At 35.7% G+C, this 23,337-nt stretch overlaps 1 protein-coding gene across 3 annotated transcripts in view; it reads left to right on the top strand.

Annotated features, from left to right (window-relative positions):
- RFTN1 (raftlin, lipid raft linker 1) overlaps positions 1–14,817 on the top strand; it is a 205,602-nt gene extending 190,785 nt beyond the window's left edge. For all 3 annotated transcript variants that reach the window (XM_072412447.1, XM_072412446.1, XM_072412448.1), the window contains exons 9-10: positions 3,795–3,876; positions 6,775–14,817. In XM_072412447.1, the coding sequence (XP_072268548.1) occupies positions 3,795–3,876; positions 6,775–7,242 (550 nt within the window). In that variant the 3' untranslated portion in view covers positions 7,243–14,817. The remainder of the gene's footprint in view (positions 1–3,794; positions 3,877–6,774) is intronic.
- Positions 14,818–23,337: the final 8,520 nt, after the last annotated feature.

Genomic DNA, 23,337 nt, shown 5'->3' on the forward strand with positions numbered 1-23,337 from the left:
ATTCCTTGTATTAGATTAGTTTCCCTTCTCTGCACTCTCCCCAATTCCACAATGTCCTTTATGTGAACTGGTGCCCAAAACTTGACTGCATATTCCAGATGTCGTCTGACCATTGCTTTGTACAGGGGCAGGATTATGTCTCCATCTCTGCTTTCTATTCCTCTTTTAATACAAGAAAGTCTTTTACTAGCTTTAGATATTGCAGCTTGGCATTGCATGCTGTTATTAGGTATATGATCTACCAGAACCCCCAGATCCTTTTCTGTTTTTGACTCCCCCAAATGTATTCCCCCTAGAGAGTATAAAGCATGCATGTTGTTATCTTAGTAAACATTGTGGTGCCATTCATTTTTAACCCAATACTTTTTCTACTGTGTTTTATATTTTTCTGCTCAACACTGCAAGCTTTTTTTTTAGTCCGATGTGATGCATTGGTATCCTATTTGTTTGAATGGGCTGACTTAACAAGATAACGGGTGGTAATGCAGCATGCCAGTATGGCAAAATATTATTGGGCCCTAATACTGCATAGGCACTTACCTGCATATATGCATACCTATCCTCTGGCTTTTATGAAGACAATAGCAAATTATGATGAAAACATCGGCCTATATAGTAATAGTACTTTTTCCCAACATGGTCTGCAACTTTAGTTTTAGTGATGTACGCTTTTATCCAAATGTTTAAATCTCATTATTATTATTTATCATTATTTGTAAGTTGATTAATAAGTTAAATAATTATTTTGCTTTTGAGTTAGTTGTAACAGGTTGCTTTGTCTTTAATGTTATTTTGTGCATTGTTGTTGGCCATCAATAGATGTCATCCACTTGAGTGACCTGAGTATATACCAAGATTCTTTTTCTATTGGTATTTAGAGGGCAAAAATATTGATTTGTACTCAAGTATAAAGGGTATGCCTATAGGAGACCAAGAGATTGAATTTCATTGTATAATTATTGACCACACTTTTTATTCATCATCAGAAAGAATAACTATATCATATTTATATATCATTACAATATGCTTAGCCAGTTTATAACATTTTGGCTACAAACTGCAGTGGCTGTCTCTTACAATTAATGTGTTCTTTCACCTTGTTGGTGAGCCATCAACCTTGGTATTGCATTTGGGAAAACATTTAGGCTGCAAACTGAAAGAGCCAGAACATGAAACTATTACCTAATGTGTTAATATTATTATTATTATTATTATTATTAATAAACAGGATTTATATAGCGCCAACATTTTACACAGCGCTGTAAATTAAATAGGGATTGCAAATGACAGACTAATACAGACAGTGTTGCTTGAAATATTCCTTGAACTCTGTATTTCAGGGAATCCTAAACCAACCTACTGATGTGGGGGGTCCCAACAATTATCTGACACTTCACTGAATTTTTAGCAATTATTTATAACCTTTGAAGTTCCCATTTATATCATACACATTTTTATACTGTCCACAAGGGCACAATATTTAGTTAAACAATTGACCTATGAAACTAGCCTCATAAAAGCGCCTCATCTGCATGGCCATGTCTGTTAAATATACTAATTTGTCTTGAATAACAAATGATAGATTTCATTACAGTTCCAAATTCTTGTGAATAATTTGCTATTGGTAGACAGAGGTCAAATTAAACTCATTTGTGAGTTGTCAGCTAGCGGGAACATCCACAGGCAGCAGCAACACATGGTAAATTGAAGTTCCTCATCTATAAGTGGAAAGCATAATTGTCAGGATATTTCTCAGATTTGTGCTAAAATATGTGACAAGGAACATCAGTCTTAGTTCTTTAATATTGTGGTCATCATTTTGTTTGCTGCAGAAGATAGCGTAATTTTACAGTAATAAAAGTTCCTTAATATTTGTTTTAATTTGGAAACTTTTACTGTACAATTGAACCGAAAAACTTTAAAGAAAAAGGAGAAATTGTATAGCTGGTGTTTGAAAATTATGTTCATAATAATGTATGTTCTTAAAAAAATGTTTTGATTACCTATATGCCTAAAGCAGCCGTTCTCCACCTGGGTTCCTTCAGAGGTTTCTAGGGTTCCTCAAACTGTGGCTGATAATGCCTGCATTGAACTGGGGCCAACACCATTTGGTAAGGCTGGCCACATGACTCTAGTGAAGTTTTTGGTTATCTATTTTTCTAGCCACAACTGTAGAGGGGGTGTAGCAGGGGCTTCCTGAGACCCTAAAATTATTTCAAGGGTTTTTCAATGGTAAAAATTTTTTTATGAATGGCTGACGTAAAGTGGCTCCATCATGGTGGTTTCTGCACATGTTTTCAGCTGCAATAAGTGTCTCCTGCATGCCCAATTATTATTTTTAATTGTGTCTCATTCAGTAAAATTTTTATTACCTTTTATCTTGTCCTGTAGCCTACCCAGGAAATGAGAGAATATCTTTCAAACGTGAAGAAAATCCCCACTTAAACATCTGTTATTGTCCATTATCCATTATCGGCTGTCCATTGTAAAATTTCCCCTCTATTCTTGTCCTAATGGCAACTCAATCATTTGGATTTATCGTCACTTGCGGTAATCAGAACAATTGGAAACAGCAAATCTCCTTTATGGGGATACAGACAACTATTGAACCCCTGGATGTCTAACTGTAGTGTTGTCAAATTAGCATTTTAAGTTGTAATTATACTTAATTTAAACTGGTTCAGTGTAAAAATGTCTGCTTTATAGCAAAATTGGAGGGAACACACAGAACTAAACATACAAACTATGGTTAAAGGGTCCTTGGTTGTTACAGATTAGCTCTGACAGCTTCATGTTTTAAGCGCTTTGAGGAGCCCAAGTTACATAATATTGGTGATCTTCTTCAGTGATAGTAGCATAAAAGTGTGCTGTTCATTTCTATGGAGAGGGAAGAAGTAAAAAACAAATGGGAGGCTCTCTGCTTCATCCCCCAATAGATGACAGCATTCCCATTTGGTAGTTTGAGATCTGCAATTGTTGATTGCTAAATAACATGGGGGAATTTTTTTTCTCGAGACAAACATGATTGTTCATCCAGGGCGTTATTTATCTAGATTTAGTATGACAATTGCACAGATCTCCAAAAAGTTTCAACGAATGTAATTGTAACCTAGTAATAAAACAGCTGCAAGCAGAACAATGGTGTCAATCATCAGGATATAGTAGTTGTATAAACTAGGGAATATAGACAGAGCCAAAGACTGACTACAGAGATGAAAAGCAAAAGTTTCAATGATTTATGGCCATGATAATTATAATTTGGTCATTATCATTTAGGATAGAAAATCTAAATGTTAGTTCATTAGCATTTCAAATATTAGTTTCACTTTTTTGATGTTTCATATCGTAGTGTTTCTGACTGTACTGTTTACCTGGGTGTGATCTGTTTGCTTGACATGTGATTTGTGATATATAAATTACAATTTTCAAGCAGGAAATAAGATGATGTGTTTCCTGTCAAATTCCATTTATGTATTTGAGTAACACTTGACATGGCAGTCATAGAATGGTTTATGCTTATTATCATTTCCTGCAGGAGTAAAACGTATTTGAAAGCTGCTTGCATTTAAATAGATAGGCCTTCATATGTTGGCATATACTTTGGAAATAAATTATCATCCGCTTGTATCCTTGTGGAGAAATTCTTGATTCCAGGTTACGTCTATTTCAGCGTGGAATCGATCTCATATAAATGGAAATTCGGGCTAATGGCTAATGGTGAAAGTGGTTAGGTTGTGGGAGCTCGGCAGTGTGGCTGATGACATCCATTGCTTATTTATGAATTTCTTTTCCAGGGATGGCAATGTCACCACCAAGCAGATCGTGTTCCTGCAGAGACCGGCACTTCCCCATAAGATGAAGAGGAAAGAGCCAAAGGTAACATCCTTTATCTTCTTTCACCGACATGAAACTGGTGAAATTACCATAGAGGTACAAAGAGTTCCCAACTCCTAATGCACTACAAGACACTTCAGTGGTCTTAGGTCACACAAAGGGTTAATAGAACTACACATCCAATTTACATTTATTTATAAACATACTTTTTAAGACCCTGTCACCATCATGCACATTTTTCTAAAAGCACAAAAATATTAAAAGCATTTTAATTCTTCAATTATTGTGCTTTTTTCATAAAATGTATTGTTTTGCAATGCACCTCTAAAATAATCAAACTTTGAGTAATACTACCAGGAAGAGTCAATTCCCTAACACATCCTTGCATGTCTTAACCCTTTTATCTTCTGGGTCCAGTTGCTTTTTGTGCAGCACAGGGACACAAACTTACCATTCATACATGAATCTTTGCATGTTTCCATGTTTTTTGTGGTCCACATACAAAGGGAACAAAAACTAGTAATACTAACATTACACAACATATTAAATTAGATAACATTACATCGTTATGTTTCTGAAATAGACAAGTAAATGGCTGGTGACAAAGTCCCCATAAACTATATTTAAATCTGCAACTTTCATTTAAATATTAACTAGTGAATCTACCATGAAAGTTTTTGTTCAGGTAATTCAGGTTTAGGGTGACAATGCCCTTTGTGCTCCTCTCAAGTAGGCTTGTCTGATGTCTTCTGATGGAGACAACATGTGGCTGTTTCAACATACAGTGTGCGGGCATTGTTGTCAGGAAACTTGACTTTCCTGACTGTTGTCAGGAAACTTGCCTTGGGAAATGTCACTTAGCCAATGCTGGAGTGCATGATTTTAGATATGCTACAAAGAGACAGAAGAAAACCTTTAACATGGAGAGGTGACAAAGAATGAAAAACAGTAAAAGCAAGTTTTCAACAAAAAAATCATTTGTTTGACACGGCAGTAGGTTAGGGTTTACTTTCATAAAGTAGAGGCACTGGCAAACCTATATGTTAACATGCCATCAAAACAAAAATATCAAACTGCCCTTTAATGCAATTTTTTCATAGTCCTAAAGCAGGCACACAGCAGAGGGATCTTAAGACATGTTTTTCTGTATATACTGGGCTAAGATCCAAATGACTGATTTAGATCTTACCTTTTAGCAATAACAATATCACCCTCTAAGAATTGGATTTCTGTATATAGCATTAAGAAATCTAAGGTTTCCACTGTGTCATTTTGTTTAATCACAGTGCTTTGAATACTATCTTCCCTTGTTACCAATTCACCCACTTGCTTTGTAGCTTGGAAGGAATTTATTAACACTAAGTGAATGTATGCTTTTGTAATTTGCATTTAGTCTGAAACACGTAGACTTAGGTGTTACTTATATATAATTAACTAGAAAGAGCTTCATTAATTTATGTACTGTCTTTCTAGTACTTTCTCCGTCTCACACAAAACACTAGTTCCCTATGGAGAAAACAAAGGCGGAATACAGTATGCCTTTGATGGAATAAAGAAAGCTTTATCAAACCAAATTTTTAACATTGCCAGATGGTTTGTAATTATTCATGATTAGAGTTTTCATCATAAATAATTGCACAATCCTAAGTTTTTAAAGAAGTAGTGGTAAACTGATTATGGGATTCTAACTTGTGACTTGGGTTTTATATTGGTAGTAAATATGGAACATTAAAGAGCCTTGGCAACTAATCTGAATTTACAGTAAAAAGGCTTTCAAAATTTGATTCTTGATCTCTGGATGCTGGACTCGTGTCATGTCTGGAGTCCTGCAACTGCCTTCTTCTCCCAGCCATAATTGTGTTTAATATATCATTGTGGTACTGGTATCCTAATGGTTAACAAGTATGGAGAGATTGGTCAGCTGTGCAAAGAACACCTTGGAGAATACCTTATCTTTGCCAGCATTCACGCAAAACTTTGACGCTTATGAACTACCACCTATTCATATAGAAGTTATTTGGCCCTAGAATTCTATCTCATTCTGTCTTTCAGTGTGGCACCACATTTACATAAATTGTGCTGGAGGAGGATTGGTGTACTGCTCCTTGTTCAATCTGTTGGGCCTCCTGTATTCACTTGCTGCCATCCCACACATCTTCCATGTCCATTCCCAGTGTCCTCCACCTTCCCCAATTTGTACCATCGTATAGCCTCTTTTTGGGGTTTGTTTCCCACTACTATCATTATTAATGACAGTGGCAGCCATAGGAGACTGAAACCAGGCTGGATGACCAGCAGTTGGACCACAAGAGAAGCAGTGTGGCATTCAGACTAGTGGTGGAAAAAGGCCACCACATTTTATAGTCAAGTCAACCAAAAAAGGCAAGCTTATGGCAAATATCACATATTTAGATATACTAGATGCTACCCACTTTGATGAGAAGGAAGAAGCCCCTTTGTAGGGCCAAAAAAGAGGCTTCAGGCTCAAAAAACAATTGGCATCTCATGTCAGACAATCTTTTTAAAGATTACCAGTGCCAGCTCTTCTATTACAAGTCGCTATAAAATATAAAATATTTTGGCATCTCTCCTCCACACAATACCATATTTATTATTCCATTACCTGTCTCTGCATTGTCCTTAGTTTTGGGCACATGTCCTATCTGGAAAGAGTCAAAGAAAATACCCAATTAGTACACAATAAACTGTGTGTGTACAATGAATTTAGGAAAATATTATCATGCAAGAATTCCATAATCTGTTTACCTCCTTCCACTCTAAAATATTTCATATACATAAAATATGTAGTATGTATTATTAATAATATTTGTTGACACAGGTCAGTGTACTTTGAAAGTTTCCAATTAACCACTTTCTCCAAGTTCCTTTGATAATGTTCCATCATTAATTCATATAAATGTGTCTACTTTCTCATTTCAGTTTCATTGGAGATTTTCTAAAGATGAAAAGCACTCAAGAAAAGGGAAAGGAAAAGGTAATTCTAAAGACAAGGAATCAGATAGAAACAAGAAGAATGAAGACCAGATTAAAACAGATGACATGGTGCAGGTACACATCAATCACCAAACAGATGGGAACATCTATCATAACCAGAGTGATGGCCTCCATGATGAAGTAGCTGCCCAGATGAAGAAAGAAGTTGAAGGATCTCCAGTAATTCATGATACCAATACCCATTGTTCATCAGCAGTGGAAGGGATCACAGAATCCATGAAGGCAGGAGAAGAAGAAAATTTTGATAAGACTCAACATTCTCAAGAAAGGCTGACAGATGATGGAAGGGAAGCAGACACAAGCAGCCCAATGGAAAATATCCAAGAAGAAGAACCACCTTTTACAGGACTTACAGAGAACTTTAACACTGACCATGCTATTGTATGTTCATAAGTACTATCTCTTCAGTGCTTTGTACCTTCAGCTGTTTCTGTACTATTACATCCCAAGGTTCCATCAGCAACTGGTTCAAGCATTCCAAGGGCTGAATGTATATTCTAGGTAGCTGCTGTCAATACTTTGGTGCTTTTGAAAACCCAGTTCATTCCCTAACCTCATTTGGTGCCTATCACCTCAAGCCACAAGTGTCACCATTTGCTCTCAAGACACAAAACAGTGGTTCTAAATTGAATGTATTACATATATGACAATCAAGGAGCCCCAAAATGGGTTTTGGGATACCTGCTGGTCTGACATCCAACAGGATGCTGTTTTCTGTACTCACAAATAAGTTCATTTTAGGAAATAAATATTTAAATTTTATGGCTACGCCTAAAAAGCAGTTGATAGTGAGGATTAAAAACATCCAAATATAGACTAAAAAAAACTGGGTTTACTTAGGAATGGAAGAGGTACCCTTCTGCTACCTACTGATGATCTTAAGCTATTGAGTACTTTGCGAGTTGTGGAACAGTCGCAGCTGGAACTTTATGGGTTGTTTATCATGTGGTCATTGGAACATGTAAATTATTTTTTTTCTCTAATCTGAAAAAGAAAAAAAAAAAGAGACAGAAGCTCTCAATTATGAGCTACATGCAGCAGCCAAAATACATTTTAAAATTAAAATGTCCCATACCTGCTTCAGCACACTTTAGATATATTTATATAGATCTATAAATGCTTAAGTTTCCTGCACAGGTAACTATCGAAACTGTTTTGTATGCAGCGTTTTGCATATAGTTGCACTTCATATTATTTTGATATAGTTTTGTTTACTGTTTTGTACAAAGAGTTATACTGTACTGAAAAGATCTAGCTATCAGGTATACTAAAATTGGTGTTTATTGTTCCATATTGTTCTATTCAGCACATAACGAGTTTAGTCTGTGTGGGGGGACTTTGTTATAACTAGAGATTCATATACCATTTACAGCCAGCTAGGAGAAAATGGCATTTTGTTAAAAGTATAACGTGGAAGAATAAAGGGGATTTCTAGTGTACACTGAAAAATCCAATTAAATAGAACAGGAGCCAGAACTTTTCATAAAATGGAGAAGGGTTAGAAGCCCTGTTTGGTTTTCCATTGCTGGAGTGAGAAGAAACGAGATTGGTATATTTTCGTGTCCAGAAAATATTTTATGATAAAATACTAGTGACAAATTTCTGAGGGTTGTACAGTATTTCTTCTATCAGGGAGCATGCTTATGATGGAGACGTTTCTTCTATTTGAAGCAGGACTGATTTTGAAGTTGCTACCCAAGTTGGTGCAACTTTACTCCTAAGCAAACAACTTTACTCCACAAACTTTGCTGAGTGTGGCATTAATCCAAAACAGTATCTCAAACCCTGATGAAAGGAGTACTGTAGATTTTAATAATAAAATAAACATTTTTAGACCCAAGAAACTTTGATGTGATACTTTATAATTCCTTGGTCAAGATGTTTTTGATGCCCTTTTATATTTGAGGGCTTCCTAATCACAGCCATTTCTTTTTTCAAAACGGATTATACTCTACGCTTTAAAATATATGTTCACGTTTCGGGGAACCCCTACTTAAACCAATTTATGGGTAAATCAGTGGGAAAAAAAGCCACTTACATTGGTTGCCAGTGGAACGAATGCTCACCTGACCACTAAAACATTATTAGAGTCATTCACCTGGCCCTTCAAAGTGGATTTGGCCAAAGAACTATCAAATGGGTGGTCAGTCAGCCACAATTTGAGGAACCCTAAGGTTTCACAGAACCATGGTTGAAAATCTCTGATCTTTATCTTCCAGGTATTTTTTTTATTGCCCTCCAAGTCCTTGGAAGGTTTTCTCACATATTCTTTGACCTAGCTAAAAGATCTTGCCTGCTAGGACTCAACAGTAAATACAAAGCTTCTAACCCTTTCCTCCCCTAAAATAGCTGGAGTTTAACTTTAATATATAGACTAAGTTAATTGTGAATTGTAGTGCCTGGATACTCATAACTTTCACATCATATGGATAGATCAATTATACTAAACTACATCTGACCAGTAACATGATTGTGGAAGGGCCAAGTAAGAATGCTTTGTGTCATGAATATATGTCTTAGATGTGGCAATCATAAAAATCTGAAATGCTGCTATATAATAAAAAAATCTATACACCTGCAATACACAAAAAACATACCAGATATAATGTCCCATGCTTTGTCAGGCATAGCTCTAATGTGCTGTTGTGTATATTATAGACCCACAAATAGAATGACAGGCAATGATTTTTCTTCTCTATAGATGATGTCAATATTTTATAAAAAAGATGTACTTATCAGTATTTATACCTGTATGGTTTATGTTAGAAATAAATCTTTTGAGAACACACATGACAGTGTTTTTTCCCACTTAATTCCCATCTTAAATCTCCCATCTTGAAACACAAATCAAGGTAGTACAATATTACGATGACGTAGATTATGATTTTTATCAGTTGTGTCTTGAAGATGTCAGAATTATATTGGTGTAAATATATTCATTGACAGATTTGATTTCTACACCTCCATGGTTGCTCACACTTCTGTATGATCAGTTGAGGTGTGGCGTGCTATTCTCTATGGGTATGACAGGGTAATATCAATGGTCACATAGTAGACATGCTAAAAAAAAACACATATATCAGTATTTTTCTCCTTTTGGATGTTGCAAAGACATCAAAACCATCAGCATTCAAGAGACCTTAAAAGAAAAGATAAAGCACAAACTTCAGTCATATGAAGGTTTTGTGGATAGCTTTTGTTGTGGGACTGTTTTTGGTTTTAGATGAAAGGCGGTAGATTTACTACAGCAGAGGAGCATGTTACTTCTACACACAAATGTTTTTTTTTTTGCAAGGTAAATTTACATATATGTTGAAATTTCCTAAACATATCTATACATAGTAACTTTTTGACTTTTTCACAGGTCTGTTAGCAAACTTCATTGATTCTGAATAGCACTGTAGCACACAACACTTGCAAAGATACATTTCTCCACAATAAGTGTAGCTACATTGGTGAATGTGGACCTTTAGTGCTTACACACTGATAATGCTGATCATTTAATGTGGATATGGTTTAACAGAATTAATTCTGAGTGGTTGCGCTTAAAGAATATACATACCTTTAATTTATTAAGGCTGCCAGTACCTATCTGACTTTTTATTATGCTTAGCTGTTAAGGTATAAACTGGATTAAAAAGTTCAATGACAAGAGCAACATCACAACAGTCATACCTTAATTTTAATAGGAAGTAGTGAGGACAGAATAGTGTAGGTACATGCTTGGCCATGTAACAAGAAGAAGAATAGGAATAAGCCATCACTGGAGGCAGAGACCAGTAGGGACTTTTCAAATTACAATACTTAAATGAGAATTCATAAAAACACCAATCAGCTCACACTAGAGATCCTCAAATGTAAAAAAGCAAAAAAAAAAAAACAAAAAATAATTAGTTTGCCACAAAACTACTATGGCTATTTATTTATTTCATATCGTTTCTTATATTCATGCACCAGTATTTAAGCATGTGAAATGCACACATTGAACACGTGTTTCTCAAACATCAACAAAAGCAGAAAATCCACTTATTGCAACTATTTCAAGCAGGAGTCTCTAATTACTAGCCCCTGATTAGTAGTAAAACTTGATGAATTTTAATCCTGACCCAACCTACTGAAACTTTAAAAGGTTGTCTGGACGTACACGTATATATGTAAATAAATTACAAACATAAATGTATGCTTGTAATGTGGTTTATACTTAGGAATTTCTGGATATTGTGCAGTTTACATCAACAAATGGGTTAAACACTCAGGATGATCGATGAAACAGAAATTATGCAGTCTTATATTTACAGTGAGAACATATGTTTTGGCAGTAAATTCCCACAAATATTAACACAGGTGATTAGACCTATGAAGCAGCTAGAAGGAATGTCTTGTTTGAACAGCCTTCTTCAGGTCATATCACAGCATTTCAATGGGATTAGGATCTCATTTGTCCATTTAGGAATATACCGTACCATTTCTGTTTCAGATATGTTCTTGCTGAGTCATTCCTGTAATTTAAACTATTGTCATATTCCACGTTTTAGGTTATTTTAGATCAGAGAAAATCCTTGACATTCTATTTGTAGACCTTTATTGCTTGGAGTTCTTTTCCTACCCAGCACAAGCAAGCTTCCAAGGGAATCACCAATCTTTTTTGCTGGCATGTGGGGCTTTGTTTTCTCCAGACAGTAAAGTTATGTACATACATTAGATTTCTGTTGTTAGAAATAATTTCCAATGACAGTAAAATGAATAAATTCTGTACACATGGCTCTGTTCTTTTCTATGGAGAAAGGAGGGGAATGGACAAGCAGGATACACCCTCCTGCATCCTCTGCCATAAGAAAAGATAGCAGTCATCCCCAGTTGCATGTTTTGTGATCTGCTCAATGAATCACTAAATGACTTTTTGGACCATTGCACACATGATAGGTTTTCCTAGTTGATTAGGAAAACCTAATAGTTCCAAGTTGATTGGTTGCAATAGTCTCACACTTATCTAGTGAGTGTGTGTATCTTTACACTATGCATAGATGACTTAGACTTTGTCCCATTAAATGATATAATCCCCAGCAATAATTTCACAGATAGACCTAAAGAGACTGTGTCTAGTAACCACCACATCAATATACTCAAGTACTTTGTTTTCCAATAGTATGGAATATATAAAGAAATTGTACAGTTGGTATTTGCTTTGATATAAGAGGAATGTATGAGAATTAAACATCATAAGTTATATTTGTAGAATGCCAATTTCTAGGGAGAAGCAATGATGGTAAATTTATTTCATTTGTATACTGCTCATCCATTGGCTGATGGTATCTAATCTTTTTGTAAGTATCTTTCTGTTTTAATGAAAATCTAAATAAAAACCAAAACAAATAATGCAGCACCCACATCAAAGGGCTGATAAGCTGTAATATATTACATTTCCATTTTTGGGTTTAAATATACTTTATATAGATACGTAACTAAACTTTATATAGGCTCGTCATACCCATATTACTTTGATGATGGCATTGTCCCAGAAGTTTTCTTTTTCAATAATTGCTATGATTGTTCAAACCTATTGTTCAGAAAAAAGATTGCCAGGGAAGATTCTATATGGTTTGGGTTAAATAGGTTTATTTGTTACTGTTAAAAGCCTTTCAGTCCTTTAAAATCTAGTGATACTGCTGTGACTTTTTACTTGAAATGGATCTCTGTAGTCATGGGCATTCTTCATACAGAACATACTTTAAACTCAATTGCTAGCCATGAATTGGCAGTTTTGTGTCAATTAAATTAACTTTGAGCTAGCTTTTGAGTTTCTTGACTACAAACACCTTCCTTCCAACAGTGATTGCATGATTTATTAGGTGGTTGAATTCAAGGTTGGTAAATTGCCTTGTGTATGGCCATCAGAATGACAGCAAAATTTAGAAAATGTGTTAAAAGTGATTTCTAAAGGGTCTCTAAGAGGTCTAATTTGTTAAGCAGTGAATGTGACATTCATTGAAACATTATCTGTTGGAGAATCTTCCAGAAATATTGGTTTCAATGGCAGTAATTGATTCACCACCATTCTCACTGCTTTATAAATAGACCCCTAAGTATTTACAATCATTGCTATTGTACTGCTTTATTGTGCAATCTGCTGTCAAACGTTTACTTTATGATCATTTTAGTATCATTATGTGCATTTAGTAAGTTTCTATCAATGCAATACAGCCATAAATAACATGAAAGAGCTATGTTTCCCCCCTAGCTCCTATTTACCTGGATAGATGGGCCCTGACATCCAAGCACCCAAAAATTACAATAAAAAATCTTTGTAACAACTACTTTCCTAACTGTAAAGGAAACTTGTACAAGAGAAAAATGTGCTGACTTCCAACTAAAAAATGCTAATTGGCCTTTTTTGGCTTCAGCGTTTTTTGATTCACTGACCTAAAATGAGCATGCAGCCAGTGAAGTGTAAAAGAAGTCAGAATTCATGATCTGATACCGATTGCTAATAACTTATTCAGCGTTGAAGCTAAAGAACGCCAAAGAACTAGCATTTTCATAAGGTAGCTCAGCAATAGTGGCTCACATACTACCTTCTGTAAAGTTTTTGTTTATTAGTCTAATTTTACTCATAGCATACAAAATAATATAATAAAGAGAAACCCAATACAGGTAGTCACTGGGTTAAGGACATCAAACATACAGACACCCCTTAGATACGAACCAGGCTTCCCTGCTCACTCCTGTGCAAGATGGAGGCTGGATGGGGGGCGGTTTGCATGACTTGCAGAATAAATCTTCTGCTAAACACAGCTGAGTTTGTGGGTGTTCTCAGGCGGTGAACTCTTTCTGCAGCCTCCTGCAACTCTTTACCAAGACATAACCATGACCAAGGCAAACTCTGCAGTTGTTTCTTTTTGCATATAAAAGCACAGCTTGCTCCAGAAGTTGTCTTTTTTTTTTGCTTTGTTTGTGAATAACTCACAGTGAGGATATTATACAGTAACTGACACCATGCTGCCTAATAATATGTTGAGACAAACATCTGTCCTAAATAAATGTATTAAAATAATGTACCTGTTCCAACTTACATACAAATTCAACTTAAGAACAAACCTACAGTATGTAAGCCGGGGACTACTTGTACTGTTTTTTTTTACCATTCTCTGACTTCCAGGCACTTTGACATCCATTTCTAAAGTAAGAACAGAATAAAGGGGTGCCAGAGAAACATATGTGGGACTGTGGATATATTTTACTTGTGCCTATTAAGTTCTTATTGCCAATTATCTTGTTGTCTTACATGGCTACACAGTGACACCAAGGAAAGATCTATGTGGCTGGGCAGAATAGTATTGAGCAGAGTGACATGTAACCCAATTGAATTTAAATATTGCTAGTTAGCAGTTTTTGTACCAGATATCATGGTTTACATTGAACATTAACAAATCATCCTTACTTACATCCATCCTTACTTAACTCTATAAAAGTTAGGAAAAGTTAAAAGGATATTTCCTATGGCCCATGTATATCAGTAAAACAGCTTTGCAGCAATGAACATTTGTTTCCAACAGGTAAGCATGTTTCCCCTATAATGTGAAAGTAATATAATAAAGGTACCATCTTCAATACAATCCACTTACCAATACTTATTACCTTTCTTATCTGGGAAACCTATGCCAATTTATTGTCATAAAAAGAGTAAGTAGTTCTGTAGTGTATATAATTATATTTATGTATGCATTGAAGTCAGGATCTTTTTTTCTTCCTGGGCTACAGTATAATATGTATCATGCTACATTGTGTTTATCAAGTGACAAAGTTCTTTCAGAATGTATGGCTTTTCTTTTGTGTTCTAATCATGCTCGAAGCAGATGAAAAATATATCAGTATTGTACCGGAAAATGATGACCACTGGTTGGTTAATTTTCTTTTTTTGCTGGCTCATTGCATTTTAAAGTTGATCAATAAATTTGTTCTTCACATTGCTATGGTGACTTCATTTTATTTTTACATGAAATGTTATCCTTTTATAGGAAAAAAAACATACAATAAGATTGTATTAGTAGGCTAATGGTTCCCATAATTGAAGATATGTAGGAATTACAGCAACCCCTTAGGGAAATGACATATGCTGAGAGGGAAAATGACATATAACTGAGAGTAAATAAGAGATTTTCCAGGCAGCAAAATTAATCAATAAATTGCTAGTAATAGCAAAAAAATATGTGCATCCCCTGAAGCTGAATTCCTTGTTATATAGTCTGAACAAGCAGATATACTACAAGCTGAATGTCACAGAGCATCTCACATGATAGGTATATCTGCATGCTATATGAACAATCAGATTCCAATTTACACTGCAGATCTGACATATCATGGCGAGCATCTTGGGCATGCGCAGAAGGAGCCTTTTAGTGGTAAAAGAAAAAAATTGCATATCTCACGCATGCGCAGTGAGATCGGCAAGTTTTTTTCCATCCTACCTCTCCCGATCTCGCACTTGGGTCAGGTAACATAGGAAGAAGAACGAGAAAGAAGAGGAGAAAATTGCGTCGCCCGGCGCGCCGGCTCATGGACGGATACCAGGATGACGCAGGACCCATTGGAAGGGACCTCCGGACGGATCGGACTGCCCTGTATAGGGTGTAATTATTTTGTTTTAGGCAGTTTTCAGTTTAGTTCCTCTTTAAATCCAGAGTTTTCCCTTGCAGTTCCTTGACATAGGGGTCCTGGTTTATTTATTCAGTAAGCCGGGTGATCCAGTAAACAAGGAATGGATCTGGTCAAGGATTAAAAACATTTCCTAGCAAATGACTTTAAAGAAATATGTTCCAGGTTTGCTGGACCACCCAGCTTCACTGATGAAAGTGTATCATCTCCAGCCTTGCAGAGTTCTATTAAATTAGGCCCAAGATTTCTCCCATCAGGTTAAAGAACACTCATTATTACTTGCCCTAAAAGAGAAAAACTGTGAGTGAAGGCATCATTACATGGCCCCTTCTCCACTTTGAACACAGCATCCTGCACCTTGTATGTAAAGAACAGTTCTAATGGCATTGTGTAAGTGGCACTCCCTGCATCATCCAGAAGTGCCCACTGCCAAAGAATGCAGAAATGGTCAGTTAATGCAACAGTATGGGCCCTGATTTAAAATAGAAGGTCTGCTTCCACTCTTTAGCCCCACTCCCTAGATTTCCTATTCTGAGTATGTGAAAAATATACCTAAAAAAAAGGAAATTCTACTTTTCTTACTTCTCGATAGTTTCCAGGATTAGTCTTCTTGTGTTACCTTTAGTTCAACGGTAGACAAACTACCAACTGCTGTTAGGAGTTAGACAAGAAGACGTGCAAGAAAAGTGGATGATGGCCCAGAGCCAGATGTTACTGATAAATCAGGTCCGTTTTGTTCAAGTACCAAATATTTTCCAGGACATGTAAGAAAACAAAAACAGGGGTTACAGGGTGCACAAACTTTCTTTGCTCAACATTCTCTTCAATTTCAATTCTATTTCACTTTCAAAACTGGCTCTAAATGCAGATTGCTAATGTTTGCTCAATATACTCCAATAACCATTGCTCACTGCAGGAGAATCAGCTATTGCTCTGCTATGTAATGCACAAGCCATTAATTTTTATGTGATATAAAAACCTGCAGGCTGCTTGATGTAGCCTAAGTTAAAGCATCACTGGTCCTAATTAGTGTGCTTCTCCAGTTGGAGTTGTTTAATACTAGCTGGGTGTTTGATGTGTATTATGTACCTTTCATATGCCTCCGTAAAGCATTCTAATCCTTAGTTTAATGTGTTAGAGGGAAAAATGAGGACAGTGTGCTTGGGAACTTGTTGTGAAGTGGAATCTGACATAGTCATCAGCTAGGTTTATAGGAAAATGTCCTTCCTATTTCCTTTCTGTAATTGTCTCTATTGTAGAATTATTAATTTGAGTGGTGCCCACAGCAGCTCCATCCAATGGTTAGTGACTTTGATAAAGCCTTGTGCTATAAATGACTGTCTGTAATCCCTGTTATTACACAACATATTTTATAATGGCACAGTGAGAATAAGGAGGCAAAAGCCAATTAGAAATAAACATTACCTGGAAACTTGCTATGCAAAGGAAACATAATAAATGAGGCTTGGTAATTAGGTTTGAACTCTTTGTAACCTCAACTTGTAGAGGAAAAAAGCGGCACAAAAGGATCCGTGCAACAAAAAAATTCATTTCCAGGCTGTCATTCACCTCCAGCTGAAAATTCTGTTTAAACAGCACTCCCTTTGAGCTTGTAATGATCTCAGAGAATTAAAACTTGCTGTGCTGTTAGGCACGTTTCCAGATTCTGTGTAGAAGTAGTGAGATCCTGGAGGTGTCACTATTCTTATCCTAGTGCATTGTTCTTAGTTGCATCATGGTATTATTTCCAGAAATAGGGTGGCGTTGTGTTAGACCTTGTGCCCATGAATGCAAATTGGCATCTTTACTATGCTAACATGAGACTAAAGAAGATCATAAAAGACAGATCCTAATATCTCTAGAAAACATTATAATTTAACTGAACCTGTTCATTAGGAAAGGTGTGAACAGGTAGTCCCAGAGTTAAGGACATCCGACATACGGATGACTGTTGGATACGAACGGCCTTCCCTGCTTGTTGGTGTGCAAGACAGAGGCTTGATGGGGGGAGGGGGCAGTTCACATGACTTGCAGAAGAAATCTTTTGCTAAACACAGCTGAGCTTTTTTGCAACATCTTGTAACTCTTTAATGACCAGGACAAAATCTGCAATGTTTCCTTTTGCATATCAAACAACAGCTTGCTCCAGTTAATGATGTCTAGGCTCCATAAAGTTATTTTTTTGCTTTGTTTATGATTAACATTGAGGATTTTATACAGTAACTGACACAATGCTTCCTAGTTATACAGACAAACATCTGTCCTAATTGCATTTAATAAAATAATGTACCTGTTCTGACTTACATACAAGTTAAATTTAGGAACAAACCTACAGTCCCAAACCTTATCCCCGGGTGTCTTACCTGTATATTGATTGGTAAGTTGATTGGTTCCCCTCAAATTTGTCTTTAGATTGTGTTAAAGTAATTTGAAATATGGTAGGGACATTAGATTGTGAGCCCCTTTGAGGGACAGTTAGTGACATGACTATAGACTGATGCATAATATGTCTGCTCTAGATAAATACAGGTTAAAAAAACAGTAATATTCGTTAATATTTCCTCACGCTCAGATAAGATTCCATGTAGCTGGGCAGTAGTTGAATCTCTGTCCTAAACTAAATGTTAGGCCTTAACTTGTGGTAGTAAGCCCTGACCTGTCATTCAATTATTTATACTGTATGTAAGTATATATATATATATATATATATATATATATATTGTAAAAAATGTCAAAGGGCTGCAGTAATTCTTGTTAATACCTCATATTTTAGCCTGGTGTCTGTATGTATATTGCATAGTAGGTGTGAACACTGTATCTGCGATGAAAGAAATATAAAAAATAACCATACTCTCTGAGGATTTCTTATCATGGAATGTGTTTTATTGCATTCCTTAGTCACCAATGTATTATTACTAGATTACACTTTGTTTATGATAATAACACATCACTCACATAGAACTTTGTTTAACCTCAAACTGTACTTTGTCTACTCCCTACCAGTTCTTCTTGAATTAATTGATGGTTCTTGATAAACTACATGAAACAGCTGTAATAACCTCCTCAGGGTATGTATACAATCAGCTGCATTAAATGTCTGGCTGCCTACATGGTTATATCTATATTAAATGACCGTAACAAGTCTAGGAAACAGATAAAACCATGAACCATAGCTGAAAAGGGTATGATTGTATTTATTTAGATATATATAATATTATTATAAGGGCAAAAAAAATGTATAGTAGTCTTTATTTATGGTTTTTCTAAAAGTTCTTAAAAGGTATCAAATGACCACTGCCAACAGCTAATCTTCAATACCTGCATGGCACAGGGGGTAAAAATAATTGCAACATAAATCCCTAGGACAAGTACAACATGCAATGTTTTCTTTTTGTTCCCTCAAATATTACCCTTGTGGCACATGGTGATACAGCCTCTCATCAGACTGTGGAGGGCCATTGAGGGGTTAATTCACAAATTGTAAAGCGCAAACATTTAAGTCTGATATCTCCTTCAAATATAGCAATGTACTTAAAACACATCAGGTATTGATAAAATAATAATAAAAAAGTACATTAGCTTGATTGCTGTGTTTAAATTTAATTTGTCTAGTATAGGGTTTTATAAACTAGAGATCAATGGAAGCCTGGGTTCAGCAAGAGGTCCCCATGGGTCCAACCATGATCCAGGGTTGCAGCTTAACAGTGTCTTGAATTCCCTGATTTCCTGCCTTTCAAACTGAGCACCATCAAGGGAATTGATATACCTCCACCCATTGGTACTGTGTAAAGTTCCAGCTCACAACAATCTGGTTTTAACAACAAATGTGTTAAGAAGCTGGGAACGGACTGTGCGGAGAGTCAGCTCCTGTTTAAGTAAGTACTCTGCAAGATACTGGTGGCTATAGGTTCATCACTCAGAATGCCAGAGGGGTTGAATAACCATCAGATAAAAGGTGTACAAAGACCTGGAGAAGTATACTACAATAAACTGAATCTCTTCATATTAGTACTATGGATGGAGCATTATGCATATGTCACATTTTGCATAATTTAGTTGTGTGATTGTGTGTTTATCTTTGTCCTATTGTGTTATATATCTCTTTGACAGGTCAAAAAGCCTTCCCCTGACACCTATGGTTAGAGTTCCAGTGCTTGTCCCTTGCATCCTGCAGTCTTATCTCAAGCAATTATCTGAATTATGAAATATTGCAGGATTTGCAAAACACCTTCATTTATGTCAGGTAGAAAATGTGAGGATAGGTGTTCTGTAGCCTTATCCTATGGTGCTCTCCAACATTGACCTCCAAGACAGGACAGTGAATTAGCTTTGATGTCTCTCTAGGACAGTTACTAGCAGTATCATTTGGTAAAAATTAAAAAAAAATGATCAAATAAAATAATCAGTACACCCACCTCAATTTAAGTTTGGTTAGCTGTAATATATTTGTTTTTATTTGTGAATTTAGATACACCTTATTAGGTTAATAATAGGCTTTTGCTAAGACTGATATCAATAACTTAATTTTAGACTCAAATTTTAAGTCATGATATAGCACAGTAAACTGGCAGCCAATTAGGAACAGGATATAATTACATTTTATATTACTATCATTGCCTTTTATTGTACTCGGGTATTATTGGAATTCTGTGCTTTCCTTTCCAATAGTATACTATGTACACAGGAAATTTAAATTGTCTTCAGGAAAAGACTTTTGCAGGATGTGTCAGCTTTATCTGTTATCAAACTGCTATTAGATACATCCAAAAATAAAGTAGAAAAACAATATAACTTGGTTTTGTTTCCTATTCTCAAAGGATTTAAGAGAAAAAATACCAAACATTTATATATTATATAGAAATGTCAGTCAGGTTGACAAACTTTATTGAAAAGATAACTAAAGAATGATAAAAGGATAGAAAATCCATCAGCGAACAAAAACAACTTAACAAACCACCCCTAATACTCCCAATCCAACCATTTCCACAGCTCAGTATAGATGAGCATACACCAAGAGTTTATTTATAAAAGGGGAATGTCAACATTTTTAAAGCATACAAATAATTTGTTGTTCTTTATCCTACTTATGGACAGTGACATTGTTTTTATTAATTTATACAAATAATAATAATACAAATATAATAATTTATGCAGATCGAGGGTCACCTCTGATCTATAGACAGTGTTTATAAACACTGAACCAAAGCTCTGCAGTGAATTTAATTGCTGTACACTTCAGACCCCTGCTGTTGTTTTGACAGCCATGACTTACTTACAGGCATATTTAAAGGGGGCAGCAACTGCTGGAGGAGCAGAACATGCTACATGTGTTTTTTATCCCACCACCTTCAAGCTACTTAATATACATTAGGGTTGTTTTTTTTAAAGAAATACTGTTCATTTATTAAAGTGACTATTATCTGTGCTTGGTAAAAAAGGGTGAAGCTGTGTGCATTTTAACAAACCATTTACAAGCAAAGATCCTTTTTCTTGTGCATATTTTCTGCACACTGATTTGGGAAACACAGGCTCACATTATTGAATTGTGAGTTCTGATATCTTTCTCTCATGTACAGTGTTATGTTTTACAGTAATTGACATTAGATTGTGAGTTCCTCCAAGGGAATAGCATGACTTTGGGCATAGTAGGTTGTGTTATATAAACATAAGCATCCTCACTTTTTTTCATACTTGCCCAAAACTTTTGTCCATCTATACAGTATATCATCCGTAGCTAATGGCAATAAACATTGCAAATCTTTCATCACAACCCTCAGCCACCACATAGCGCCCTTCTTCTCCTTTTCCAACTAACCCTAACATGCATCGGAAAAATTGGCCAGGACACGGCTGGCATGTAAAAAGGAATGTCACTGATCCAACCTCAAGTTTATTTACCAATGTGTGCTAGATGCAGTAAGATAAGAATGAAAATAAAAAATAACATTTTTCTTCTACAGCAAGTATTTCTACATTTATGTCATTCACTTCTTCTTTAGAATGCTTCAACTCTCAAAATGAGTTTATATATAAAGTACACATCAATTCTTTTGCATATCTTAATGTGTTTAGTTTAATGTTAATCACTGAATTAATGTGAGGTAACACTGTTTCTTTTTATAGTTGTTAATCTTTGCATATATTTGTAGATTGGGCCAGACATATGAGCTTACTGTATGTCATCTAAGCTTCTTGTTCAAGGCATCTTCCAGTTTTTTTAAATTCTGCATTAGTTTTCATCATTCAGGCCTTTATTTTTCCCTGGGATCCTGCCAGTAACACTTTGGGCCTAATGTATTAAAGCTCTCCAAGACTGGGGAAAATAGACTATCATGGGTGAACCAGTAATCCAGCAAACCTGAAACAGGGTTATTAAAAATCATTTGCCAAATCCTGGACCAGATCCATTCCAGGTTTGATGCATCATCCATGAGTTTCTAGACTAGAACAAATGCAGACCAAGCTAGGTAAAGTGAACCAGGGCATCTTATTTACAAGCCTATTCTGGATGAGTGGCTGAGGTTAATGGATCATTATGAAAGCAGCCTCCGTATTTTTGGTAATGCAAATTTGCTTTATAATCTGTGTCTGCATTGATCTGGCCATGCTAAACACAAGGCATTGGCTCCCATTTAGGTCAATATTAAGCCTGGGACATCCTGGAAATAAGTACATAGAAAGGTCAGCATTGGAAACAACATACAACTACACTACAACAATCACGGAGAAAGAAGCTCAGGATTTGTATCTGCTAGAAATGAAGAGCCGCATCTTCCATGGAGTGCTGGCCTCATGCTGAGTCTTTAGCAGAACCTCTGCTTGCTGTGCATCCCTGAAGTTTGAAAAGGAGACTATGTATGTGGGATAGCTCCGTACAATCCAAATGTCTTACCTAATAAAACATCCAACAAATGTAATGTTGGCAGCCATATTTGAGTGGACTCATTTTTGTATCTTACAACTTTTTCCATCAAGTCTGGACCAATTACATTACTATATTCAATTTATTCCATTTGCCCCTTACAAAAATAAAAATTTTCCCAACCCTAACACATTATTAATACCAAAGCTGTATTTTCAGGACCTAATGTTTTTTTTTCCACTATTATCTTTACTGAATGTCCCCTACAGAGTATCTTATGTACTTACAGGTCATTTTTCCATTCTTCTACACCCCATGATAGCAACACCATTGAATTTAAAAAACCCAGTCTTTGGAAGAACAAAAACAGTCTCCTCTGTGCGCCGTCAAAATACCTACTGAAATTTTCTCTAGTTATCTTCAAAAGGTCAGTGATTACAGAAGTTTGAAGAGAACACATGGTACGTGTTACCTTCCCCCTTCCCTGCAGTGCCAAAAATAATATTAATGTGGCAGCTTCCAATTGCAAATTAGTTTTTTTTTCCTTGGTGCAGAGACATTATATGTAATTCAGCTCTTTTATTCAGGCTTATAACTGGCTGTAGGACTCCTAAGATAAACACATCTCACTTATTCCACATTTTTTCTTTTTAAACAAACTCCAAAAATAATGTCGTCCTAATGTTATTGTTTTAATGTTTTAAATATGTTCTGAGGTTTTTCTAATTTCTTTAGTTTCTTTTTTTAAAACAAATGTTATATGATCATGGTGTGATTTAGAAGAAAAGTGAAATCATTCTTGTATTTAGGTTGGGTTTATAATGGGTGGTTTTTCCATAGGATTTTAGGATATTGTAAAGGATTAGACTTGTTAGTATGACAGAACAGACAAATAGTTCATTCATACACAAACTTGGGTAAGTCTATAGAAGGTACAGCTGCTTGGTCAACTTTTCAGAAAAGAATATTATTCT

The sequence above is a fragment of the Pyxicephalus adspersus genome, chromosome 5 (genome assembly GCF_032062135.1).
Source record: "Pyxicephalus adspersus chromosome 5, UCB_Pads_2.0, whole genome shotgun sequence".
Classification (NCBI taxonomy): domain Eukaryota; kingdom Metazoa; phylum Chordata; class Amphibia; order Anura; family Pyxicephalidae; genus Pyxicephalus; species Pyxicephalus adspersus.